Source organism: Poecile atricapillus, chromosome 21 (genome assembly GCF_030490865.1).
Source record: "Poecile atricapillus isolate bPoeAtr1 chromosome 21, bPoeAtr1.hap1, whole genome shotgun sequence".
Classification (NCBI taxonomy): Eukaryota; Metazoa; Chordata; class Aves; order Passeriformes; family Paridae; genus Poecile; species Poecile atricapillus.
Window position 1 is genome coordinate 7130328 of NC_081269.1, and position 27525 is coordinate 7157852.

The window sequence follows — 27525 nt, forward strand, 5'->3', positions numbered from 1 at the left end:
GAGGGCAGTGCTGCCATGGAATCCAGCCCACACACTGAGGGTGCTTTCCCCTTGTTTCACCATCAAATCTCTTCGTTAGATGCTGTTTTGTCCTGCCCCTGCCCTTCCAGGCACCTTGTGAAAGGAAAGGGATGTTTTCCAGCAAGACTGATGCTGTAATTAGTCAATTTGCTAATAAGCTGAGGTGTGAACGGCTTTCTGTGAGGCAGGAGGAGCAGCTGTCCCGAAGGCACAGCCCTCAGTGTCACCTCCCCAGCTGCCCAGCTCCTGATGGATGAGCTCTCCAGGAGTGGTGAAAAGGCTCTGGTGACTTTTGGGGAGGGAATGTTTTTGTGAATGGATCATGACACAACCATGGCCTGATTACCGAGCTGAGCAGCTCCCTCCACCCCCCCAAAAGCCATGTGTTAGCTGCGTCTGTCACTGCTTAGCTGTCACAGTACAGTCTGGGACAATGCTCCAGTTTTCCCAGGGGATTCTCAGCAGAAAAGAGCACACTAGAAAGACATACAACGTCAGAGCATGAGGCACAGTCTCCCAGGAGAGATGAAGGCAGAGGAGGGGGAATGACAGGCCATGGGGAGCTGCTGGGAGATGCTAGCACAGGCCTTTAGCAAGGGAACAGCAACTTCACAGCCCAGGGCTGCTCATTCCCTGTTATCCTGCTGCCTGGGGGATGGACCACTGACTTGCACTATTGACTAACCAGACAAAGTAAATAACAGGGAGGAGGAGAGGAAACCTTGTCCTGTACAGCCTGGACCCACCCTCCTCTTCCCTCTGCTCAGCAGAAGAGAGAACTCTCTGCTCCCTTCCTCCTCTCTCAGTGCACTCCAGCGGGTAGAGACAGACCAAGCCTGGCCCCAACTAACCAGAGATAGCAACGAGGTCTGCACACATGAGACATGACAGTATCCTCCCTCTGTTTTTCCTTTTTTTTTTTTTGTAGCAAATCCAGCAAAGCCCCAAGCTCTTGCTCACATGCTGTTGTTTTTGCAAGTGATTTTATTTTAAAACCGGAACTCGAGTTCTCCATTTGTTTAACAAGTCCCCCCCTCCCCTTTCTTTTTTTAAATAAAATTAATTTATTCTACACAACAGTAAACTCTTCCAGACTCTTCCCTATTTACAAATTAACATTTTTTGCTTGCAGATCATTGCTTCCCCCTCCTTTTCCTATCCTGTGACACAGAAAGTGAGAAACAAAGCCAATATCTGAAGGTCTGTAAGGCAGTGCTCCCATCCAGCCTTCTGGATCCCACCCTTGGGGCCTCAGGGAAGAACCAGTGACCATGTCTGTATCAGATCTGGAGATCTCCCCTCATCCACCATGTGTTAAACCCATGAACCCAGAGCACCCAGCCTGTCCCTGCTCCTCTGAGCTGTGTTTTAGCTGGGCTGAGGAAGGAGAAATATCCTCAAGAGTGCAAACTGCTCCTGCTGCCCTCTGAAGGGCCGTGTGTTTGGGGAGAAGGTGGCATTTGCTCCAGGAATGGGATCCACCAGACCTCACTCACACATCCATGGGCCAAAAAGGCAGCTCTCACATCACAGAAGACACCTCCCCTGTCCTCTTGAAGCAGGAGGCACACGTGAGTCAAGCACTGGGGACATGCTTTGCTAGCTCAGGAAAGAAGGCACCTAATAAATAAAAATTTGGCCCAACCCAATTCCATGCAAATTCAAGGCTTTTTGTTTTGTTTTGTTTTGTTTTTTGAGGTTGTGGCTTGGCTTGTACCTCTTTTAACTAAGTGGCAACTTCTAGCTGGGTATGGTGGGGTCTGCTCTACTTGGACACCTGTCCAGACACTCCAAAGGCACCTGGCTCAGGTCCTGTGAGCACTGTCACTCCTGTCACTGCCACACCAGGAGTCCTGGTGCTCAGTAAGACAAGCTGTGTCAGCCAAACCAAGGGGGACATGCAAACACTTTGTCTGCAAGCAAAGCTGCCCTTCCCAGCCCCCACAGGCACAAATCCTGGCTTATAAAAACATCCTCAGGGCTTCCATGACCTCTTGGAAAAGAATCAACATAGTGTTTTTATTCCTGGGAGCCCAGCCAAGCAGGAATACCTGCTTTTACCTGCAAGGCAAAGCTGTCCCTCACCTCTGGACACAAGCCCTGGCCTCTGCCTGACCCCTCAAGACATCCCAAATAACCAAAAACTGATGTAAAGAGGTATTTTTCAAGGTTTGTCTTAAGCAGTGGAAAATATTGCCCAGCTGTGGCAGAGAGCAGGCAGAAGGCTGACGCCCTTGTGGAGAGCTTAAGTTTTGAAAAATCAAGGATGAGAGGGAGGAAGAAAGGGTTATCCAGGGATTCTCTGTTGGTACAGCAAAGAGAGAAAGGAAACAAAGGAACAGTAAAGGCAGGACAGCAGGAAAACCCTTCCTTGAATGCCATACATTAAGCTTTGGACAAAAACCTTCTTCTGTCAGAGTCTAGGAAACACGTGCCCCAGAGGGAGCCCAAAAGCCAGCCCAGATAAACCCTCAGGCCTCTGCAGCAGCGCCCTCTCAGTGATCCACATGTTCAAGGAGAGTCTCTGCATGGAGATCTGACATTTCCATGCTCATCCCAAAATGCCAGAGTCCGTCAGCAGCTGGTTTGCAGGGCGATGGTGCCAGAAGGATGTTGGCCATGCTGAGCTCTCGCCCCAGAGGGGACATGCCAAGGTGCTTTGGAGGATGGAGCCTGTCACAGCTGTGGGTGCCATCCCACAATGATCACACCCAGGGGGAGATGCAGGGAGCCCAGCTCACCCTGGGAGAGCTCTTGGTCCAGAGGGAAGGAGAAGAGGCTGCAAGCTCTAAAATGGCACTGACTCTTTCAGCCTCCCATACCCCCAGCACGGCCCCAGCCCTGGGGTTGGCACCAGGTCCAGCTGGGACATTGCCCACTGCTGACACAGCTCCCCAAAGCAGCAGGGAGCGAGGAAGATGTCCCAGCTGGGTCGCTGGTGGTGGCAGGAGGAGGTGGCGAGGCCGGTGCAGCGGTGAGGGGCACAGCTGCCCTGCTCCCCCCACCATCCAGCCCCCAGCACGGGGGGCTCAGTAGAAGGAGTACTGGTTTTCCACCGCCCGGGTCCGGCTCCGGGCGCTGTCAGCCTCGTGGTAGTCCTCGGCACTGGCGGCTGCAGGCTCCGGCCGGCGCTCGGCGCTGTCGCTGCGGCTCCGGGGGCCCAGGGCACCCTCCAGGCGGTGGTAGGGTGCAGGGACAGGGACAGTGGGGGCCACAGCCACCCCCTCAGCGGGTGGTGGCACTGGCGGGCCCGTGGGTGCTGTGCTGCAGAAGTAGTGTGGAGGTGGCACGTCGACCCGGCAGCTCGGTGGCTGCGACACGAGGGGCGGCGGGGGGCCGGTGTCTGCAAGGGAAACAGGAGCTTGACCCATCCTGTGCTGCCTGCGGGCTCAGCCCCCTCCCTCTCCCTCCCTGGTACCTTCCCACACCCCCTCTCCATATCCTTGACCCTGTTCTTCTCCAACCCTCCTTCCCGCTCTCTCCCAGCACAGCGGGACACTCCGAGCCTTGCAGATCTCCCTGCTGCTCTCCTGCCCGAGCCAGGGGACAGGGGGTCACACCAACACAGCCCTGCCTTCAGCAGGTGACACCCAGCCTGGCACATCTCCAGAGCGACACACATCAGCAGGGCACTGCTTTAGGGAGGGAATCCCCTGGATCTGTCCCACCCAAGATCCCAGTCCCTGCCCAGCCCAGGCACCTACCGGGCTGCGGGCTCTGGGCCACCACGTAGCTGCGGAGGGTGATGTCGGCCGCGCCGCCCGACTCCAGCGGGATGGGGTGCGTGTGGAAGTGGCGCAGCATGTCAAAGATGGTCTGGAACCAGAGGTGCTGCACGTGGCACTGCCCGCTCTCGTTCAGCGACAGGCGCAGGTGCTGCAAGTGCAGGGGGCAGGGGGTGAGCTGGGGGTCGTGAGGGTGAGACCCACCCTTGCAATCTGCAGGAGCCACCTCCATCAGCCAAGAGAGGTTTGCTCCCAACAGGATTGTTGTGTTCACCCTGCTGCAGAGTGTTTCCTGTAAAACCCCACTTGCTGCAGCCTCAGGAGAAGTTTGACCCCTCTTAGGGATGAACACCATAAAGAAACACACAGAAAAGGGTGTCTGGTTACAAGCAGGGGCAGCTGAAGCTCTGATCCCGGAGTCACAAACAGCCTGGGGAAGTCTCTAGCCCACCTGAACTGCTTCCTGCAAGGTGACAAAAACAGGCAATCTCTGCTAGAAAAGAGACCCAGCAAACAAGTGCTTGGTTTTTCATAGTGCATCTGTGTACTTCAGATCACAGAACAGATGAGGAGAGGGCAGAGGAAGGTGTGCCAGGCTACATGAGCCCCCATGGGGTATTTATCCATATGCTCACGTGACTGATCCAGTTGGGGAAGTGTAAAAGGGGCTGGTCAGGATGCAAAGGGGTCTTGGGGCACAAGGACAGGTGGCCCTGAGGGATGCCCTGCTGGGGTTTGGGGTCAGAGCTGCTGCATTTGGGGTCACCCACTGAGCAAGAAGGACCCTGAGGTGCTGGGCAGGGCTGGTACTAACATTGACAGAGAAGCAGAGGACACCCACCTTGGCTTTGCCCTGGAAGTTGAAGGTCAGCACGTACTCCCCCGGCCGTGTCTCGCTCTGCCGGATGACGAACAATCCGTGACTGCGGGCACCCCCGAAGAGCACCAGCTGGGCTGCCTTGATCCGTGACAGAGTCCCGTGGAACCAGGGGAAGTCAGACAGGTTGATCTCAGCTTCAGCCTCACTGTCCTCCCCTGCCCGCAGGGACAGCAGGTTTTTAGGGAGCACCCGAACATCACCCCCTCTCCTCCTGCCCCCTCCTCCTCTCCCTCTGGGCACCCTCCAGAGTGAGATGCTGGGGCTGCATCCTACATCCCAGTACCTGTGAGATGCCCACCAGTGGTGGGGGAGGATTCCAGCGTCTGCAGGAAGTTTTCCAGTGGGACGTGGGTGAGGAGCTCCCCCAGGGAGTCCCTGCCCCGGCCGTGGGGCACGGGGACAGCGGTGGCCATGGCAGCGTTGTGAGCGTTGGGCAGGGCACATCTGTCTGGTGGCCTGGGTACCTCTGGAAGGGAAATTGCAGAGGGATGAGTTTGTGGCTCAGCTTCACCCACCATCACTGGGCAAAGCTGGGGGTTGTCCTGCTCTGCAGGTGACTGTGTTGGATACTCCTGGATCTCAGAGACACCTGAGGCCTAGGTTATGGCTCTGAGGGACTCCCAGACTTTCCCAGATGTTCCTTACCATCATTCAGGAACTCGCAGCTGGATGAGGTTGTCCTGCCTGGCAGACAGGCTCCCTGTGCACAGGACACCAGCTCAATGTCATCCCCACTGTCCCTGGAGGAGAGCACAGACAGAGACACACACATGTGGCACCTCTACTCACTGCCATGGAATGGGGACTCAGCCAAACAAAATTCCAGTGGGATCCAATAGCACATCCTATTGCTCCTGAATTCCTCTCAAGGGGTTGCCATTGCACCAAGAGCACTGAGAGGCACAGCAGCCACCAAACATGACTTTTTGGGGGTGAGAAACCAGCATGGGAGAGATTAAACCCTTGAAAGCCCACACTGCTTTCATGCCGGTCAGTTCCAGCTGCAGGATTTTGCTGCAGCCTTGTGGGTTTGGAAGGAAAGCTGTTACCTTGACTCTCAGTGCTTTGCTCTGCACCCACACACCCTCCCAGCACCAACTTCCACCCGAGGGCGCTTTCACTTTCCCCCTCTGCAAAGGGAATTACCCACCCACGGGGATTACATCCCTAAAAGACATAAAACACTAAGCGAGGAGGCCTGGAGCAGGACAGCAAGTGGGAATAGAGCCAGGGAGCCACTCAGAGCATCCCTGTTGCTGGCCCTCCCCGTGCACTTCAGCACCCTTCTTGCACAAGCATCCAACTTGCTCCACATCCTATTTTTATCCCAGCCACCAGCAAGAGTCCGGAGCTGCCCACAGCACTTGGCTGCTCTTGCTTCACACGGGCCACGTGGGCACAGGCAGCAGGGAAGCGGCTGCGTCGGTGGCAACAGCTCCCTGTGAGCTGCTGAGTTATTTAGTGGCCAGTAAATGAATCAGCCATTGGGAATCATTCAGCTGCAGCCAGTTAAAAACAAGAAGGGAGGAAGGAAACCAAAACCAACACTGCTCTGCAGAAAAGCCGTCGCTGGGCGCTCACGCAGCGGCTCCAGCACGCAGCCCTTGGCAAAAGCATCGGGAGCTGATTGAGAATTCGCTCTTGGCACCGAGCGTGTGTGTCGGTGTATTAAACAGCTCATTATTATTTGCTCTGGAGTTCATTATTATTTGCTTTGCAGTCACGTCCGGAGGCCAGAGCGGGACGGTGCTGGGTGCTAAGCAAACAGAAAGGGCTGGGAGGCTGCCAGGGGCAGAGAGAGGGGCTGGCGCGGGGATGCCGGCAGCTCCTGCCGTGGCTCGAGGGCAGCACGGCCGTGGAGCTCAACTCCAGCTGGAAAACCAGCACTGAAACACAGACTGAGGGAAAAACAGGCCTTTTCCCAGCCTCACATCAGCAGCCCAGCCCCAGCAGTGCTTCTTGAGTTGCAGAATCACAGAATGGTGTGGGTTGGAAGGGAATTTAAAGCTCAGCTCATTCCACCCCCTTACCATGGGCAGGGACACCTTCCGTTATCCCAGGTTGTTCCAAACCCTGTCCTGGCATTGGATGCTTCCAGGGATGGGGCAACCACAGCTTTTCTGGGCAATCCATGCCAATGAATTACAGATTTCAGAAAACAGCAAAAGGAGCAAAGATCTGGAGTGCACCAGTGCATCCTCTCTGTGAGATGCAGCCTCCATGGTGACCAAATGCCTCTCTCTAGCAGAAGGGGGCAAAGGCAGCCTGGAGGGAGCAGGAGCCTCTCCAAGCCTCTGTTCCAGGTTTGCTTGATGTTTTCACTGCTACAAGCGTGGGCACCTGGTTTTTCCAAAACTCTGCCAAGGAAGGCAGTGCCAGGGTTTCCCCTGAGCCAGCTGAAGGGCAGCAGCACCAGGCACACAAACCTCCCCAACACAACTTGCTGCACGTGCTGATGAAACAGCAGATGAGAAGTTTTGGCTGAGTTATGATTCCAATGACAACACTGATGCCACTGTGAGAGAAATACAAATAAATCAGTTCAACCAGCAGAATCTTAAATATATCGTGGATGCTAAGCTGGAAAAAGACACGGTAAATAGCTCAAATATGGTATTAAACCTTCAGAAGGTGGGTGTTAGGAACTTCCTGCTTTGAGGCTCTGTTCCCAGGTCACCTGCCTCTGCCAGGCTGAGGGGATGTGGGGCAGAGAAGGGTGGACAGGTGGCCAGTGCTCTGCACCCCTGGCAGAATGCTAACTACCTCCAGAATCTCTGCTGGTGTGAGTTCGGCACTTCCTCTGACAACCCAAGCAGCAAAAATTGCATCTGGGTAACAGCCTGTGCTCAGGCACCACAGCTTGGCCCCACAGAGCCCCTTCCCCAGCACTCCTTACCCAGGGTCGATGCAGTCCTGGATATCGGCCACCCACGAGTGCTTCTGCAGGGAGTCGATGGTCTCCAGGATGTACTCGGCCCCATTCTCCACCTGCAGGCCACGTGGGATGGATGGAGTCAGCTGTGCTGGGGTGATGGCCCCCACCCTGAGGCAAAACACACCCCACAACCCAGCCAGACCCCTGAACAGCACCTCAGCTGAGCAGGAGAGGATCAGTGTCCCACCCCATCCCAGCACAGGAGTTCCAAGGGCTGACCCACAGAGATGCATCCAAGATGAACCCCTGACCAAATCTGGAGCTCAAAGGAAAACCCCACCCCACTGTTAGCAGCAAATACAAGTTTTTTTACAAGGTTTTTACAACCTCCATGGAAAAAACACACCTGGCTGGCAGCATTGGGGTACATGGCACTATGCCCAAGCACAGACAGCATCCCTCACCCCTCACTCCTGGGGCACCTCTGTGTCGCCCCAAAACTAGCTCTGCATAGGTATAGCAGAAGCCCTACTGCTCTGCTCTGAAACCCTGCCAGAACTCAGGAGTTCTAAACATCTCCATTTTCTTTTCTGCCTACTGGTCCATAAGGCTTCTGACTTCTGATTGCAACAGAATGGGAGAGAAACCCCCTTTCACAGGAAAAATAAAAATAAATTTTAAAAAAAATTAGGATGCAGAAGAGCCTCCAAACTGTCCAGCCCAAAGGAGCTGTGCCTTTCTGGGGCCAGGCAGAAGCTCCACATCAGTGGACTCAGATGCCATGGGATGGTGTGTGCCTCTGGCAGGTTTCCCTGCATCCCTCATGGAGCCTTAAACATCGTGTTCCCGAGGTGGCAGAGCAGCCCTGACTCCAGGAGGGTGTCGCATTGCCAGCTGAGACAACCTCCAAGCAAATTCAATTAATCACAAACAACTGAATCACCGTCCTGAAAATAAGCAGGGAGGGCAGGGAGCAGAGCCCTGGCTGGGGCTGAGCAGTGGCCTGGACCCTGTCCTGAGCAGAGGTGAAGGGGAGTAGCAAAGATCCCCCTCCCCAGTTTGTTTAACTTAAGGATCTTCTCTGGCTCTTTGAGGGCAAGGCATGAAGCTGACGTGGGAGATGGGGCTGCTCACTCATGCAGAGCATGACAGCAAGCAAAGCACGTGCAGGGTCTGGGTATTTTGCAAGCACCTGCTTGTGCAATGGAAAAAACTGCATGTGCTTGGTGTCTGATGGGCTCTGGGGACACGCTGACTGCTCATTTTTAGGCAGTCTGGCAGAAACTATTTCAGTGTGGCCTCTCTAAAGGAGGCAGGGGCTTTTCCACCCATGGTAACCTGTGTGTTGTGTGTGAAGGTTGAGATTGGGCTCCACATCACATGGGAAGGGAAACCACAGCACCCAGCTTGCCCACCTCACCTGTGCCCCAGCACTGAGGGCTCCCCCTCACCTCCTCTGCAAGTCTAGCCAGCAAAGGGGGAATGGGAGAGCAGAAAGATGCCCCAGTGAGAAGGACCTGGGCAGAAAATGAGGCATGAATAACAGTGGATGTGAGCAAAGGGGAACAGCATCCCGTGCCAACTGCTGGGAGGGGAGAGCAAAGCCTGGCTGGGGGGGCTCCATGCCATGCTTGCTGCCTCAGCTCACTCAAAGGATTGACTGTGATCAACTCCCCTGTGGCAGGGTGAGAGCCAGGATAGGGCAGGAGCAGGAGGTACCTGGTAAAGCAGGTATTTTCCAGCTGGCAGGGTTTGGAGCATTCCAGAAGGGCATTAAAGGAATGGCTGAAGGAGTCACCAAGCTGTTAGCAGTGGGAGTGGAGAGAACATTTCTGGCTTCAGAAGATGGGAAGAAGGCAAGTGCAGAATTTTCCTTCAGAAGTTTCCATCAGCAGTCAGAGAAACCAACCCTCACAAGCACCCAGGAGGCATCCCAGAACTGAAAGCTCCCAGAAGGGATCTGTCATCACTAAGCCCATCTGCTCATGCTCGTGACAGCCCCAGGGACAGGGAGAAGCAGTGGCACATCCTGGGTGTTGAACATGCTTTGGACACTGATGTGACATATTTGAGGTGGGGCTTGTAAGGGGGTCTAGAAAATGTGACAAGAAGTAGTTGATGAGCCATCTTCCAAGAGCAGAGATTGGTGGCTGATGGGTTATCAACAGCCAGTGGTCAAAGATGAGGGATGTGCCCAGCAGCTCCTTCCCATCAAAGGCTCTCTGTGCGTGCTCCTCAGTGATGAGGACAAAAGAATGCGAGGATACCTGATCAATTCATGGATGACATCACATTGCAAGTGTGTTGGAGGATCAGGCAAGAATTACAAATGAACTTGTCAAAGCTGAAGTGGGAGAAAAAGCTGAAACCAGTCTCCAGCTCAAGGGCAGGGTGAGCCCTGGGCTCACAGTGATCGCCGTGGGTGTGTGGGCTGGGGAACCGTGACTGGGGAGCAGTTCTGCAAAAATCATCCCAGAGTTACACCAGCCCACAGGCTGCGTGTGAGTCAACACCATCATCGTCGTGGCATGAGGAAAGCAACTGCATCAGCTTGGGCTGGACAGAGAGGAAGAGGAAAGGAGAAGCAATCCTTCCCATCTGCTCTGGGCCATGTACACTTTGGGGTGTTAAATCTCCAGAGCCTGCAAGGAAAGCAAGGAGGAGCTTGGGCTGGTCAGTCTGGAAGACAGAAGACACTTGAGGTTGGCCTTTGAGGCACAGCAAACAACAGCTGAAAGAGCCTCTGTGCCCATGGTGGACACTGACCACTGCTGAGGCTGAAGAGCAAGAAGCCCTTGGGGAAAGGAGAAGCTGTGTGACCTTGACAAGGAGCTGGATTTGATGGAAAGAAATTTCCCCTGGGAATGCATGCTGGGGCCAGGTGGATTTGGAGCTTTCACAAAGCCAGCTTCAATTTCCCCCCTCTTTTCCTTTCATAGTTTTCAAGCAGGTTCATTCAGCCAGGAGGCCTGGCCTCTCTGCTCTGCCACACGCTCTTGGGGAGAGGCATCAGGGAGAGGTGTTTGTTGAGAAGAGGTAGAGCACATGCTCAAAATCCAGAGGTCCATCTCCATCGTGGTGTCCAAGACCTTGCAAAATGCAGCCCTGATTTGCCATGACAGGCTGTTGTCTTCTAGCAGAGCAAAAGGCAGCACTGAGCTAATAAACACATAATATGGAAAATTCTGAAGGAAGAGACTTTTACTCTCTGCTCATGCCTGGTTGATCCCCAGGGTCTCACTGGCCGCACAGAACTGTTCCCATGGAATCACTAAGGCTGGAAAAGACCTCCAAGATCATCAAGTCCAACCTTTGACCAGATGCCACCTCATCAACCAGACCACAGCACTAAGGGCCATCACATTGTGACAATGAAACAGCCACCACACGTCACTGGTGCGGGACAGCAGCAGCCACAAAACCACAAGCAGCTGACCAAGGACCATTTTCCCTTGCAGGTTGTCTCAGCTCACTGATTTATCCCATCTCCTGGAAACACTGAGAAGCCAAACCCCATGGTGAAAGCCAAACAGCTTGATCCCAAAACACCCCTAGTGTCAGCTGGGGTCACAGGGATCCTGTGGGGAGCATTCATGCTGTTGGCAAGGATCCCTTTGGGGACTGAGCCTCCTGCAGTGCAGGGTGCAGGTGCAGAGGGGGTTCCTATAGGGATCCACACCCTGCCCTCACCTTTAGGACGAAGGTGTTGTCTTTGTCAGGCATCTCCAGGGGCATGGTGGTGCGTACCTCGATGATGGCCGAAAGAGGGATGCTCACCTTGGGTTTGGAAGCCTGAGAAAACAAAAAAAAATACCAAAGAAAATAAATTAAAAGAAATCAATGAATTAAAAAAAAAAGTCACTCAATTGAATCAAACTGTCCCTGGGGACAATGCAGCAGAGCTCTCAGAGGCAAGATCAGCTCAGCCTGTGTGGTTATTACAGGGAAGGGATAAACAGCATTGATTTCCCTCCCGTGCCTGATAACTCTGAGCTCTGTGAATTAAACCAAGAGGAGGCCCAGTGGAAGACAGGGAGGTGCTTTTAACTGCCAAGCCACCCTCCTTGCTCCAGCACAGGCTGATGTGCCAGCTCTGCCAACACCACTTAATTTCTCTCCATTTTCAACCCTCTCCCGATGGAGAGAGCTGTGCTGTCTGATGGGGGATGCTGCCCATGCGGAAACACAGCCCCAGTTCTCCAGCACAGGAGCAGCATTTCAACCAAGCAGTTACAACACAGCAGCCTCAGCCATGCAGGGAATTTTAATTACATTAAAATAAAGAAAAATTAATTTCCCCCAGGGCCCCTGGCACCCGCCGGAGCCTCGGTGGGGAGGCAAGACCCGGTGCCTCCCACTCCAAGTGTTTGCTGAGCAACAAATTCCCCAGATATTTGTTTTAATTATAACAAATCCCCACAAAGGAGCTCGCAGAGCTACTCTCCAGGGCTGGTCCCCTCCAGGGCTCTGGGATTTGGAGCATTGCAGCTGCAGGAAGCAGAGATGAGATTTAGTCACCAAAACCTTTGCCTGGTGCCTTGGGTGCAGTGGGTGGGATGAGGCCAGCAAGGAGCTCCTGGCTGCAAGTTACCAATAACGGGCTCAGTTCCCATTTTTATTGGGAAATAAAAATAAATAAATCCAAGACAGAACAGAAACTGCTTTCTCCCTTGCAGGATGTTTCGTTTTTGCCAGTCCCAGAGCCCCAGTTCTGCCTGCAGACACGTCTCAGCCGTGCAAGGCTCTGCCCATCCCTGGGGAATTTTTCCATCTTGGTGTTTGCACAGGAGAAGGTCAGAAAGGAAGCGGCAGCTGCTTCGGAAGGAAAGGAAACAAGGTGATAATTCACCCCTGAGCCAGAGAAGGGTCTCAGAATCACAGAATGGTTCGGATTGGAAGGGACCTTAAAGATCATCTCATTCCAACCCCCTCCTCTCCAGGAGAGTTCTTCCCTTTAAAGGTTTAAAGACATGGCCATAGTTTTTTGTGGGGTCTATGGAAAAACAAAACTGTGGGCTGCTGAAGCAAAAAGCAGTTTTCTTCCAGCTGTGCCAGACTGGTGCCACTTTTACATTCGCCAGATGGAAGGCAAGATGGGATGAGAGGAGAAAACTGTAAACCAAAGCGGGGTGTGATTATAACAGAAGAGCAGACAATGTTCATAAAAGTTGCTATAAAATAATTTCAAAATTGATTTTTAGAGGCAAATCAAGATACACTAAAAAAGGAATCCCTCTACGAGCTCTCTCTTAAATGCTTTAAGAGCAGCAGTTGTTCCATTTTAACCCAAGTTTATTTTCTCTTCGGTGCAGCTGATATGCCAGGCTTCATCAGATGCTCCATCCACAGAATTATGGAATGGGTTGGGTTGGAAGGAATCCTGTTCCAACCCCTGCCATGGGCAGGACACCTTCCACTCTCTCAGGTTGCTCCAAGCCCCATCCAACCTGGCCTTGGACACTTCCAGGGATCCAGGGGCAGCCAGAGCTTCTCTGGGCAGCCTGTGCCAGGGCCTCCTCACCCTCACAGGGCAGAATTTCTTCCCAATGTCCCACCTATCCCTATTTAAAGCCATTCCACCTAGTCCCGTGATTCCATGTCTTTGTTAGATATCCCTCTCCAGCTCTTCCATAGGCTGCCTCGTGGGCACCTTGGACATGGGGTTGTTTCCTTCCAGCCAGGCCCCATTCCTAGGCTGGGGAAGCCCCCAGTCCAGCCCAGCCCAGAGTAATGCCCACCATCCCTACCCATGCTGAGCTCCAGAGAGATGCACTTGAGTCTAAACTCATGTTTTGTATTTTCTCAAAAGGTGAGAGGCACAGACCAACACCAACAGTGCAAGGTTCATCCTGGCCTGCAGGTTGGATGGGTTTCAAGCACATTTTCCCATCCATTCTCACCTCAGCCACATAGCACCAGATCTCCCTCTGCACCAGAACTGGATTTCAGCCCAGCTCAGTTTGGAAACAAAAAAAGCCCCAAGCAAAGCCCAACTGCTGCTTGAATTTCTCATAAAAACGACGGTGGACAAAAGCCAGGCCTTACCTTTGGAGGGACATAAAACTCCAGCAGGAACCTCTCTCCTTCCACCTTCACCGCTTTCCGGAGCAGGAGGCGGCACTTCTGCCACTGCGAGCTGCCCACACAGTTCGTGTCATCGGCCACCATGTAGCGCAGCGTCCCCTCCCTCTGGATGTCCACCAGCTCCACCTTGGACGAGGGCACCTTGGACAGGCGCAGCTTGTGTGTCCATTTCTCCCGAGGGTCCCCAGGCTCCTTGCCCCCGGCCGGCCACGGCTCCCTCTCGGCTCTGCGGCTGCCCAGAGCAGCCTCGGCGCCCGGCTCCGGAGAGGATTTGCGGTGCCACATCTCCTTCATCCCATCCACCACGCACAGGCTCATGTTCCTCAGCGAGAAGCCCTTCTTGAACTTGGGCTTGGCGGCAGCGTGGATGGAGACGTCCTCCGAGCTGCGGGACTGCCCGTAGGAGGAGACCTTGTGAGCCTGCACCTGCTGGGCTGGGGTCAGGTAGCGGCTGGCGCCCAGCGGGGCGTCCATGCTGTCCAGAGACTCCGTGGACGTCTCCTCCTTCCTCGGGGTGACCTCCCGCCCGTAGGGGACGTGGCAGTTCTGCAGCCCCACGAAGGGCACGATGTTGTACTTGGTGGGCGAGTCAGACACGAACACCCTGCTGACCTCCAGGCTGAAGATGTCCAAGAAGTTGGCGGTGAAATGGTGGGAGAAGGAGGTCTCTGCCCCGGGGGTGTCGTAGTGGGGGTTCTCCTTCAGGAACTGGCAGAACTTCTGGGCAAAGTCCACGGCGGCTGCCTGGGCGTGCAGCTTGCAGAACTCCCTCCAGTCGGGGAGCGGGGAGGAGGGCTCCTGGCACAGGGCATCGCCGTTCATGGCTGCCCCATTCCACCTGCCGGCGGGCTGTGGGACAAGAACATGGCCTGAGAGTGGCACGGACAACCCATCCTGTCCCCCAAAAACAGGGACATGGACAACCCACCCTGCATCCCCAAACGGGGGTATGGACATGGACAACAACCCTGACCCCCAAAATGGGGGTCACCCCTTGCTCTGATGCCAGAGCTGATCTGCAGTTCCAGTGTGAAGGAAAATGCTGTGGGAAGGTGTCTGTGTGTCACTCTCTCTCCACCTCATCCACTAGGAAAAAAAAATCTTGGCCCTGGCAGCAGCCATAAATTGTACTTATTTTACGATTATGACCATGCAAAAGCATTATTGATTTCTCATGAAACCACTAAGGAGTCCCTGAGCAGAGGAGCCCAGGGGGATTTGCCTGCAGGATTCCTCTCACTCTGTGTCTGCCTGGGCATGGCACAGTTCTCCATAGAGGGAGGGAGAACTGGGAAGTATCCACCCAAGGCAGCACCCTCCTCTCTGTACCCAGCAGCTGGTCCTTCTCTTTCTCCAGTCTCCTTTCCTTGGCCCTCATCCTTTGCCACATCAATTTGGGGATTTTGCCCTCCCCGCTGAGCATCAGCTACCAGATAACCCAGGACAGGTCCTCAGCAGAAGCCAATGAGTAGGTTGGGTACAGGGGGAAAAGGAACAGAAGCCAGACCCAGGAGCACACCAGAAATTGATGGGAGCTGCAGACCAGCCCTGTGAGCCCTTGGGAGAAGCACCACTTTTCCCAGGCTCCACACTGGTCCTTCTCCCAGTGACTGTGGGACTGGCAGGGCACGTGCACAGTCCAGCTTGGTGTTCATACTGCACTTGCCAAACCTCTGCCTGGCTCTGGGCAGCATGAACAGCCTCCTCAGGAGGCCCCAGCAGTGACTGCATCTCAAAAATCACCTCCCAGTGGCAAAACTCCTCATGGCTGCTGGTGGGCCTTGGCTGGAGCACTGCTGAGCCCATGACCCCAAACACCTGCTCCCTGTGTCCAGACACCTCTCCTTCCTCCACTCCAAGGGCAGCACTTTGGCAAATCCACCTGAGCTGGCTCAAACACCAAGCCCAAGGGTGCCTGTGGCTGCCCTGCTCCAGGCAGGGATTGTGCCCGTGGGATCCAGTTCTGGAAGGGCAGGACAGTTCCCCCAGGTTTTGCTGTTCTCCATTCACAGAGCAGCTCCTTCCCTGGATTTTGCTGCTCTCCATTCACAGAGCAGCTCTTTTGCTGGCGAGGGATTACTCCTGCTAATAAATCACGCGCCGTATCCCGCCGGCAGCTCACACGGCCGGTAATTAATTACTGCTCGGATGAACGGCACAAGCCACGGGATTGGGGCGGGCACTGGGGACTGGCATAAACTGCTCCTTATCCTCCAGACCCCAACCATGTCAGTGCCCAGACCCCAGGAGGAACGAGCCCTGAAGGCTGTGATTCAGAGCAGCTCCAGCCAGGAGCTGGTTGCCAAATCCCCAGCACATCCCCATGGAGATGAGTTCTCTGGGAGCATCTCCATCCCAGAAGTGGCTCTCAAGCTCCCCAAACAGGGAGAAACCCACACAGGAAACAAAATCTCAACAGAAATACCGTACATGTGGCATTCTCCCACCTTTAAGGCAGGGATGCTGCTCAGTGCCCTGGCTGTGCCAAGGAGGCACTGAGGACAGGCTACACATGGACCTGCACTGGCTCCTCACATCCCACAACAGCAGCAGAGCTCCATCCCCTGCAGAAATCCCTGGCAAAGCTCTCCCCAACATCACAGGGCTTTCCCAGAGACCTGAGCAGCGAGCCATGCCAGCTGGGAAAAAACCCATCCCTGCAGTTTAGGAGCAGTGTCTGAATTTCCCCAAGAGACTTCAGCAAAGCAGCAGAAAATGCAAAGCTGTTTGTTACCCGCCCAGCAAATGAAATTCCTAATTATCCATCCATCACCAAGCAGAGGGTTTAAAGACTCTGCCCTTTGAATTGAAAATTCACAACCCAATTCTCTGCCATGGCCTGGGAGCTGTCCTGGCACCAAGCCACGGGCCAGGAGTATTTGGGCTTGGGGAAAAGGGAGATGGAAAAGGAGTCTCCTGCTGCCAATCCAAGCAGTCACAGCAAGAGCAAGGGAGAGGGAAAGGGTGCAAAGGGAAAAGAGCAGGAAGGGGCTTGTGGGGGGAAGAGAAAGCCTCTCAGAGATGGGTTTATTTGCATCAGCCCTGGGTGTTGAGCCCTGGGGCTTTACTGGTTTCCCTCCCTTGAATTTGGGAGAAAACACAGCTCCACATCCCTCTCTCCAGGAGGAACTGGTGCTCAGGGCCTGCCTGCTTGAAAGCAAGCGATGGCAAGCTAACAGACTCTGAGAGGTTAAGGGGGGGGGGAAAAAAAAGAGAAGAAGAAGGAAAAAAAGGCACTTCAAAAAAGATAAAGCCCCAAACAAAAAGCCTCAAGGAGATCCAGGCACGGCAGCCGGGCTGAGGCTCCGAGACACTCACGCACAGGCATCACAGCATCTTCCTTTCATCTGCATGGGGATGACAGACTTTAAAAGGCCAATGTATAAAAATGAAGCCTAGAGGAGAGACAGCTGGCAGGTCTGAGGAGGCGGCGGCGGGGATTACGAACCCTGTGCCGCATATCCAAGCCACCCTGCCCAGAGCACAGCCAGGAGCCCCCGGCCAGGATCCAGCAGCACAGCCTGGGAGTCAGTGGGGTGGTTTAAAGGCAGCCCCTGGGACTGCAGAGCCATCCCCGCCCCTGATTCACCTGATTTCTGCAGGAAGCAGGCTCCCAATTATCTGTGTAGATTTACCTTTAATCTGGCTGCCTGCACTCCCCTCCATACCAACAGCTCTGCCCCACTTCTTGAAATAACTTATCATGCCACAGACAGCATCCCCGGGCAGAGCGGTGGAAGCAGAGACGAAAATAAGCTCACGATGAAAATAAGCAGCAAATCTGCAATTGCTTTTTGGAAAGGGCCATCCCCTGCCAGCCCAGCTTCCTGAGGGTTGCAGCATGCTCCAGGCACCTTTCTAAGGAGCCAGATCCCTTTGGAAGTGCCATCAGCCCACTCCAGAACTGACTCAGGGGCCACAGTCTTGAGTCCCTGGCCTGGGTGACACAAGAGGACAGGAAAATAAATATATAAAGTGGGGTCGTTGTCATGAAGAAGCCATGGGATGGCAACCACAGCATCAGGCTGGTGACAGGCTCCAAACCCCCCTGCACGAGTCCCCAAACTTGTCCCAGAGCAGAGCTGTGCCTGCTGCCTCTGTCATTTGGGAAACTGAGTCAAGATTTAAGAAGAGAAGTTAAAATAAAGAACTTCTGGGGTTTGCCAAGTGGAAACCCAGGCTGGGATGGCAGGTGAGAACCAGCTGCTGGCAGTGATTTGGGACACCTCTCCCACCAAGGTGTGGACACACAGAGAATAATCTGAAAGTCAAAGCAAAGCTACTGACCTCAAGAAGAAATGAAATTTAAACTGTCAGCAGAAGCGCAGGAGACCATAAAAAAACAACTCGCCCGGTGAAGCAGGAGTCAGGGAGCAACAACAAAGCCACTGGGATTTGCTGAACCAGAGGCGTGGGGAGGAACCAGCATCTAATGAGGTGTTAATAACCCGAATGCGCAACGCCGGTCATGGGATGGCCAGCACAGCCTGCCCAGCGCAGCCTGCCCAGCGCTGCCTCTGATGGCTTTATTTAAGGAAACAACCCTAATAAAGAGATGTTTCCCTTCCGCCCAGCGCAGCCAGGCTGGGACAAAGTGATCCGAAACTCAGTGGGGAAATGCACTTTCTGGTGGAGGTTGTGGGCGGCAAGTTGAACCCCTCCATCCCTGCATCCCTCCACCTGTGTGGGAAAACTGCCAGAGAGCAACGGGAAAGGAAAATGCAGAGCAGGAGGGCGTGCAGCAAAACCCTGGCTCCTGGGGAAGGAGATCCCAGCCCAGCCCCGGCTGTCCCAGTCCTGCAAGGCTGCTCGGTTTCCAGCAAGATCGATGCCACTCAAAGCCCCAGCTGGTCATCGCGATCCCATGGGAATGACACGAGGAAACCCAGGCACCTGCTCCCCCAGAAAAGCGCCTGACCTAAGCGTGCCGTGCCAGAGGAGATCCCCGAGTCACGAGCAGGTCGCAGAGCAAGGCGATACCCCCGGCCCCCCCGAGCTGATGCTCCTGGCACACAGCGAGCTCCCGAGGGAGACGGAGAGCAGCTAAAGGGGCTGGCTGCAGGGAGAGAAGCAGGGACATCACCCCTGCTCCTACTGAGCGATCAAAACAGGATGAGGGATGCGTGGGAGCTGATCTCCCCCTCATTCCACAGCTGGCACCTGAAGGTGTCACCAAGTGACCTCCCTTTGTCGCCTCGAGGACCCTTCCCAGCCCTGGAGCTGTGACTGCAGGCAGAGGCTGAGCTGAGGAAGAGAAAACCAACAAAACAAAAGCAGAAGTCACCTGCCTTGTGCCTTTCACACCCCCCCGGACCCCCGGCCACAGCCCTGGGCTGGGAGAAGCTGATTGCTCCCCATGCTCCTCAGTACTCCGTGTACTATTTATACTATTGTGCTCTTAAATCAGACTGCTTCTCTGAACCAGATAGAAATGGAAACATTCTTTGTTCCTCTCATTTACTGGCCATCACACTAAAATATTAATTGAACAGCATTCTGGCCTCAAATTTTATAGTCAAACCACCTGCCTCCAACCAATCCCTCAGCAGGAGCATGCTTTATCCCTGCCCAGATGCACCTCAGGGTCCACCTGCAGCTTAGAAAACATTTTTCTGGAGTGAGAAGACTCCTTGTGCCTTTTTCTGCTGCCCTGTGAGGGGTCCCACTGGCCAGCCCTGCTCTCAAAACAGATGACCCAAAGCACTCAGCAGTGCTGGGTGGCCAGGACAAGGTTTTGGGGTGCAGGTGCTGGTGGGACACATCTTCAGATGAGAAAGTGGGCAAGAAATGAACCTTTCCTCCTCTTGCACATAAGGGTGTCCCCACAGCTCTGTGTGATATCCTGATTCCAGCCCCACAGGAAACAATGCTCCTGAAAGATGGACCCATGAAAGCTCCCCAGCAAAACCTGAGATTTTCTCAATTTCCCACTATTCTGGCCATACCACAGGATTGTTCCTCTCCCTCCCCTCCAAAATCCCCCGCAGAGGATGTTGTACCTCCTGTGCTGACAGCTGCTGGAAAATAAAGACAAGTTCACAGATAAGATCCACTGGATCTTAGATAATCTTTTCTCTGAGTAATTCCATCCAGCTTGCAGGGAGCCACTCTGCCAGCCCATGCACGGGGCCAGAGCATCACCCAAGCCACTCAACCCTGGTTGGGGTAGCTGCTGGTTTTTTGGGGCCTGGGGGACACCTCAGCCATGGGGAACAGGGTCCCCAGGCTGCAGTGACAATGATCAGCAAAGCTTTGGTGCATCTGGGCATCATGAATGCAGCTTGGGGCTTGGAGGCTGTGCCTGGGAATAAAGCAGAGACACCCCCCCTCAATGCACCAAAGGAAAAACTATTGGAAAAAATAAACGAACGTTAAAAACCCAGAGCTTTAGGTGAAGGAGGTCAAAGGCTGTTGTCCATTCCCTCACTTGGATGCCACCTCACGTGCCTGTCTCCAGCCAGAGAGCTTCCCACAGAGAACTACCCAGTCCAAAGTCTATTTTTAACCACCACAATAGCAGAGCCTCCCCCGAGGAGCAGCAGAAGCCCTGTCCCCAACCAAGCAATCTCACATTTCCCTCGCTAAGCCTCGACTTCCTTCCGCCCCTCAGCCCACAACAAAAACCTTCTCCTCCTCCTCCTCCTCTCGCCTTCCCATCCTTGGGAAAACTATTTGCACATCCATCCCTCCAGGCTGGTGTGCTGTGGGTGCAGTGTCCTGCACACCTGTTACACATTAACCACTGACCTGGTACCTGTGGGCAGACCCTTCCTGGACTCAGAAATGCCAAACAACAGGAGATTCATCTGCTCTGCCCCCTCCCCTGGATGCACCCAAAATTCTGGGGATTCAAAGAAAAAGCCCTGCAACATCAATACAACCGCACTTCCCAAAGCAAGTGCAAACTCTTTAAAAAGAGATTATTCTTGCCCTGGGGAAATGCCATGGAGGAGCTCTTTGGGTGTTTTTGGGGAGAGAGCTGAGTGGATGTTCAACAAAGCCAACCCTGATGGATCCAGCACAGTCATCACTGGGGATCCCCCATCATTAGGTCAGAGAAACCCCTGCGATTGTTTTTCAATTACAGCACATAATAAACATGAGATAAAGTTACACAGTTCTGTAGGAAATTTTCTTATTATATTTTTTTTTATGTTGCAGATCTAATTCCCCACACGCATCACTGTCTCATACCCGCCTGCAAACAGCCTTAAACTGCTGCCTAATGGTATCTGAGCCGGGGAAATTCAATTCTACCCAGCGCCTCACCCAGGACTGCTACAATCACTGCTAATTGCTTAAGTGGTGTATTAAGCAAAATAAAAATTCCAGTGGGCTTTGAACCACCACCCCCCCCCAACCAGATGATGCCAAAACACCCTGTTACAGCTGCCAACCCTGGCTGGAGATCCAACCTCAAATATCCTTTTTCTCTTCACTGTGCAGGGATGCTCCTGGGCAGGCAGAGCTTTCGTACCCAGCATGGCCATGACCGCTCCAGAGGGATTCACAGGCTGTGTCCAACTTTGCCATCTCTCTTGCCAGGGTTCTGGGGTGCCATTGCAGCCCCTCTCCTGGTCCAAATGCTGCCAGGACCCAGTGGAGCAGGGCACAAACATCTTCCCACTGGCACCATGGGGTGGATGTACACTGGAGTCCCTCTCCTGTCCCCCCACCTGTGGGTGTGGATGGATGTGAGGCTCCAGTCAAGTCTCATCCCAAACCCAGACCCTACATGAGAGCAAACAGATTCTCCAAGCTCTTCTGGCTCTCCTTTTAGCAAAAATCAGGTGTGAGATGCAGTTTTCCCTTTCAGTTCTCTCCTCCTCTCCACTGTGATGGAGCCAGGTGGGATGGGATTGAATTTCTGGGAGCACACCTGGGGGCAGGGCCCCCAGGTTCCCTCTGCCTGCACAAGGAAGGGATCTCAGAGCCAGGGACAAGCCTCCAACCTTCATCCCACCACCTCACTGACATCCATGGGCAGGGAAAGCAGCTGAGGTCAAGTGAGGGCACCCACAGGCAGGAGGGGAATGATGCAGGAACCCCAGGGCTGGAAGCACAGCCCTGGGGCATCCCAGCCAGCCTGAGTCAGCAGGGCCAGCAGATGTGCAACCATCATCTCATTTCTCTGCTTCTGCTGGGAAGACGAGGAGGAGGAAGAGGAAAGGCATTAGCCAGCAACATCCTCATCTTGAGGAGACAGGTGTTCTGCCTCTAACGAGGAAGGACAAGAGGAGGCTGGACAAGACCACGCTGCCATGAGGGTGCTCACAGTCCTTGAGAAGAGGGGACAGATCTGATGGCCCAGAGGATTAGCCAGAAGAGGCAGTCAAGCAGCCACTGCAGCCCTGAACCAACTGAGGAACTCACATGGGAGGAAGGAGGTGATTTTAACCCCAAAGCCTTGACCAGACAGGGACTGACTCGCCCTCCTTGATGACACAGGGGTCTGGTCACTGAGCTGGGTGAGACACCACACAGGGCAGGCAAACCTGTGCACTCCCCAAGCTGGAGCAGAGGGGATTATGCAGCTTCTTTAGGAAACAGTGGTAGCCCTGGGCTCCTCTGATGTGTTACAGTGATGGTGAGACACTGGGAAATAGCACTGAAGGACACAGAGGGAAGGTCCAAGGGCACTTGCCATCCCATCTGAGCAGATCTCCTGGCAGCACACACCCACCTGTCTGTACAAATGTGCCCCCCTCCCAAGGAAGAGGGGCTGAGCATTTCGGGAGAGCCTGTGTGGTTTAGGAGGATGATTCCTATACAGAGAGGCATCCCCAGATGTACATGATTCCTCTCCACTCTCCCAACAAACCAAACCAAAAATCCTCATGGAGGGGAGTTCTGAGTAATCACTCAATCGTTTAGTTTGGAAAAGATATCCAAGATCACCCATCCCAACCATCCCCCAGCACTGCCCAGGCCACCACTAACCCATGTCCCCAAGTGCCACATCCACACATGTGTTAAATCCTCCAGGGATGGTGACTCCACCACTGCCCTAGGAAGCCTGACAACCCTTTCAGCAAAGAGATTTTTCCTAATATCCAACTAAACCTCCCCTGGCATAACTTGATGCCATTTCCTCTTTTCTAGTCAACTGTACCTGGCTACAACTTCCTTCCAGGCAGTTGTAGAAAGCGAGAAGGTTTCCCCCTGAGCCCCCTTTCGTCCAGGCTGAGCACCCCCAGCTCCTCCTCATCCTCTCAAAGACGCAGGAGTGGGGCCCGTGGGGGATTTTGGGCAGGGTGCTGGGGGGACAGAGAGATTTTTACCTCCTTTCCCGTTCCAGTTCACAAGATCCCCGAAGCACCGGCAGCGTGGCTCTTGCAGGTCAAACGCATAACTTCAACCGATCAATTTCCACACTGGAAGGAAGTACCAGATCGACTTGGAGGGAGGGACCTGGAAGGCAAAGGTTTAGGCTGTCAAGCCCTGGAGCCAGAGCAATATCCCCAGGCACATCTCACCTCCCCCAAGCCACAGTCCTGCTGGGCTCCGGCCTGACTTCACCAAAGCCACAAACAAGCAGAAGGGCCGGGCAGAAAGTCCCCCCGAGCCTCCCGAGGCCCTCCCCGCGGTGCTGCCCAGGCTCAGCGGGGCTGGGGAAGCTCGGGAGCAGCCGCTGCCCCACGGCTGTCCCCGGGGCCCCTGGGGGGCCTCGGCCATCCCTCCGCAGCACCCCTCGTGCAAACCCGGGCACACAATACTGACTGGAAGGGAATAAGGGAGCATCCATGCGGGGGCTGCGTGCTGCCTGTGCCCCCCAGCCACGGGGGGAACAACCCACGGCTGCGGCCCCGGGGAAAACCCCCTCCCCCGGGCCGGAGCCCGGTCCCCGGAGCAGCCCCCGGGCCCGGGGGAGCCCCCAGGGCCGGCGGAGCCCCCAGGGCCGGGGGAGCCCGAGCCATCGCTGCAGCCCCGCTCCCCAGAGACAGCAGCCCCCGCTGCCCGGGCCCAGCCGGGTCTGCCCCATCACGGCCCCCGCGGGGCCCGGGGCCGCCCCGAGAGGCGGCGATGCTCACCGAGAACCGGAGAGGGGGGGGTGACCCAGCCGGGGGGGCGGCGGCGGCGGCCCCGGCCCCGCCGTGCGAGGGGAGGGGGCGGCTGGGGAACCCTCCCGAATGCACCGCGCCGCAGCGGCGGGGGGCGGGACCCTCCCCCGGGCGGGGGATCCGCTGCTGAACGGGAGGCGGGGGGGAGATAACCGGGAATGAAGGGCCCTCCCCGCCCGCCGGTACCGGTACCGGAGGATGCGCTCACCCGGCCCCGCTGTCTGCTGGCGGCTCGGCTCGGCTCGGCTCGGCTCGGCTCGGCTCGGCTCGGCCCCGCCGCCCCCCGCCCCGCCGGCAGCGCCGCCCCCGCCCCGCCCCCGCCGCCTTAAAGGGCCCCGCCCGGCCCCGCCGCCCCCGGCCCGGCCCCGCCGCCCCCGGCCCGGCGCTCGGGGATGGGCACCCCGGCCACACCGAGCCCACCACGGGCTGCCGTGTCTGCGGGAGCGCCCCCAGTCACAGCGGGCACCCCGAATCCTCCTGCGGCTCCCCAGATCCTCAGGAAGAGCCCTTCATCCTCGGACGGGCTGCCCAGCCCTCACGGGGGCACCGCAGATCCTTGGGCAGCACCCTGAATTTTCAAGGTGCCAAGTCTTCAGGCCCCCCAAAAGCATCACGGGGCACCGCTGTGCTTGGAAGAGGGGCTGCAGCCTTTCCTGACCCCATCCATCAGCCACCATTTGTCCCAGGGGAGGGGATTGGGGTGATCTTTCCCCCTGCCCCACATTCCCGGGGGCACAAGGCAGGGGCTGTGACTGCAGTGCCTCTGTGGGGAACTGGGGGGTCTGGACCCGCTGCCTGCCTTTGTCATCCTGCTGATGAATTCCGGGGCCCATCCCAGAGCGTTTTTCCTCCCAGGGGATTCAGGACAGACTGAACCCCAGTTCAGGGTGGGTCAGGATGGACCAGGCTCCAGGACAAGGGGGACTGAAGCCCAGAGAGGTTTAAGGGATGGAGTTGGGGGTCACACTCACCTTGCACAGCCCCCCCAGCCTCCCCATGGCATGTCCAGGGGCGGATAAGGATGAGTCACCATAAAAAAAAAAAAAAAAAAAAAAATAGAAAAGAAAAAAAAAAAGGATTTGCAGGAGGAACAAATCCTTTTTACTTCTGTGAAGTACCTGTAGGATTAAGACAATGCTGGTTATGTAAGAGGTGGAGAAGAGTGGGTTTTATCGTTATTGTTGTTATTATTATTTATTTAATATGCTTCCTCACCATCCTGTTACCTTGATGGGTGTATTCTGGGGAGATTTGGGGAGAGGCTGGTTTGGGGGAGAAGGAGATTTGTTGTAGGGCTGGTGCAGAGTGATGCATTGTTTGCTTTTTCTTCCCCCAAAGCAGCATCTTCCCAAACATTTCTCTTTTTTAGTGTCTTTTTGTCAGCAGCATGAAACATGGGCTGAGGTGGACAGTGCAAAAGCACTGCTGAGGAGGCACAGCTGGGACAGGAACTCTTGATTTTCTCCATTATGGCTGGGTTTGTGATGATTTTGGGTGGATCCTCTCCCTTCTGCTTCTGGCTGGTCACATTTTCAAGGCCAGGTTGGGCAGGGTTTGGAGCAACCTGGTCTGGCAGAAGGTGTTCCTGCCCGTGGCAGGGGGTGGAATGAGATGAGCTTTAAAGTTCCTTCCAACACAAACCATTAAATGTTTCTGGCATTCTATGATTCCCTTTGCAGGGACGTTCTGGGGGTGAATGGATGCTCACACAGAGGCTGGATCCCACTGCTCAGTGCAGGTGACCCTGGGCCACTCACCTTCACCCACCTCCCACAGCAGCTGGCAATGTGTTTCCACTCCCCCCCCTGCTTCGCCTGCCTCTCCTCCAAAAGCCTCTCTCCCATTCATATCCATTTTTAAAGAAAACACACAATCAATAGTCTCTCAGGCTGGAATTTCATTAAGGTTTTCATTGCACTCGCTATCGATTGGCAGAAGGGCCGGGAGCTGCACGGAGCTGATGCCTGCGCCACGGGACCACCCAGACCATCCTAAAGGGAACACAGAGGATGTGGCTGCTCCCCTGCATCCCAGCTTTTACTGACTCCTAGATTTTACCAACCATCACTAAGAGCAAAACCAGGAGCCCAGGGAAGGGCTGGGATGCTGGGATTTCTTTCATGAACCGGGAAAAACGCTTTGTGATTGCAAAGGCTTTGGTACATAACAGGCTCTCTCCTGCCTTCCCTCCATGGGATGCTGTTTGTGTCAGGATGTGTAAAACCAGGCTGGAATGCCTGGCCTTGCTTCCATCAAACACGGGGGCTGCAAGTAAAAATCACCCCAGGGCTCGGAGTGTGGAAGGGCACGGATTGCTCCACTGCTGGTCGGTCACTTGGAAAATCAAGTGAAAAATCCCAACCTCTAAAAGGGCTCGTGGGCTAATTTTAGGTCTGGGCCTTGACCAGAGAGATTTACAATAATTGCCAGGGTGAAAGTTTAACTTCTCCCGCAACTTTTCTCAGCAATCCCCAAGGAGCTGCGTTCTGCTGTGCAAAGAGCATCCCCGGGCCAGCTCCCCAAATTGCCTTTTTAAGGCTTTATTTTTAAACCAAAGCCACAGGCTGCCTTCAATGGGACAAAAATCCTTCACGAGGCCCAGTCTGCAGCTGGTGGGAGCTTCTGCAGATGGGGATGAGCTTTGGCTCAAATCCTGGTCTCCATTTTTTGGCCCTGCTCATCCTTGTGCCAACCCCACAGACACAGAGCAGAGCCCCATGGACACCCCCGTTCCCACTCACCACTAAAATCTTTTCGCAGGACCCATGACAGGAGTAAAGCAGAACACGTTGCTTGTAGAACCACGGCTTCCCTGCTATGCTAAATGATTTAAAACTGGTGGTGAATAAACCTAATATCTGCCCTCTCCTGCCAATTCTCATTACTCTGGGACTCCCTCGGAGCGATTAGCTGCCTTAAAAAAAAAAAAAAAAAAAAAAAAATTGCTGGAAGGAATCAAGTGAGTGGCTCAGCCAGTGCTGGGGAGGGCTGCTGGCAGCATCCAGGCTGGAGCATGATGTGCCCTTGAAATCCTGTGCCCGGAGGCATCTGAGCGATGCCAGCTCCGGGCAGCTCCCATTCCATCCTCGCCACATCCCAGCCTGGCCAGGGGGTGATCCAGGGAGCTGGGAGCTGCTGATTTTCTAGCAAAACCCTCGTGGCTGTGAGGCCACAAAACCGTGGTGGAGAGGGGAGGTGAAGGGGTTTGTCGAGCATCCCGGGAAGAAGCTGGAAGGGGAGTTAGGAGCCCACTGTGGCTGGGGCAGCCCAGCCAGGAAACCATTCCTTGGGCAGGCACGGCAAAGCCGAGTGTGTGTGTGAGCTGTCAGGCAGGCAGACAGGCCCCAGGCATCTCCTGGGCTGTCACAGCTGCAAATTGTCCAGGAGCAGTCCCTAATGGGATGTAAGGCGAGGATTTATTGGAGGAAGATGTCACAGGGATGAAAGGGGGAAAGAGAGGAAACCTGGAGAAATAGCGGTTTGGGTTTGTATTTATTTGTGGAGGAGAAATTGTTTTAAAATGTCCTTTGGTGTGTTGGAGAAGGCAAACAGGCAGTGACAGCCCAGCCACGGGGCTGGAGGAGCCTTCACTGATGGGAAGGCCTTGATGTGCAAATTCCCTTCTCCTCCTCACCCTGCAACTCAGGATTTACCTTTGAGAGGGAGCAAAGCCCTTTCCTTTCAACACAAAAACTGTGTTTAATATTTCCTCTGTGACCTGAGCTTTCTCTTCCCCAGAGTGTTTGTGCAGCCCTGGTTGAGTGATGCTCTCCCAGGATAACCTCAGACCAACCACAGACCAGAACAAAGCCAGACCAGCTGAAATTCCTTGGGGGAGGATGTACAAACAGAAGGGGATACAAAAACAGGACCAAAACC

The 27525-nt window shown here is 54.8% G+C and overlaps 1 protein-coding gene across 2 annotated transcripts; it reads right to left on the reverse strand.

The window, feature by feature from the left end:
* Window positions 1-982: 982 nt before the first annotated feature.
* On the reverse strand, window positions 983-23940 carry SH2B2 (SH2B adaptor protein 2). 2 transcript variants are annotated; one of them, XM_058854103.1, is made up of 10 exons: window positions 23855-23940; window positions 22867-22996; window positions 13547-14434; window positions 11192-11293; window positions 7523-7614; window positions 5272-5366; window positions 4910-5092; window positions 4588-4781; window positions 3726-3897; window positions 983-3364 (listed from the first exon to the last, which is right to left on the reverse strand). In XM_058854103.1, exons 3-10 carry the CDS (start codon window positions 14405-14407, stop codon window positions 3051-3053), a joined length of 2013 nt encoding a protein of 670 aa, XP_058710086.1. In that variant the 5' UTR covers window positions 14408-14434; window positions 22867-22996; window positions 23855-23940; the 3' UTR covers window positions 983-3050. The 2 variants fall into 2 exon arrangements, with proteins under 2 accessions (XP_058710086.1, XP_058710087.1); XM_058854104.1 differs by lacking the exons at window positions 22867-22996; window positions 23855-23940 and adding an exon at window positions 17873-18019.
* Window positions 23941-27525: the final 3585 nt, after the last annotated feature.

Coding starts and splice junctions, on each gene's coding strand:
- SH2B2 (XM_058854103.1), bottom strand. CDS start 14,407: ATGAACGGCGATGCCCTGTGCCAGGAGCCCTCCTCCCCGCTCCCCGAC. Junction 5,367..7,522: donor CAGGACTGCATCGACCCTGG/GTAAGGAGTGCT, acceptor GCTCTCCTCCAG/GGACAGTGGGGATGACATTG. Junction 3,365..3,725: donor GGCCCAGAGCCCGCAGCCCG/GTAGGTGCCTGG, acceptor TTTCCCTTGCAG/ACACCGGCCCCCCGCCGCCC.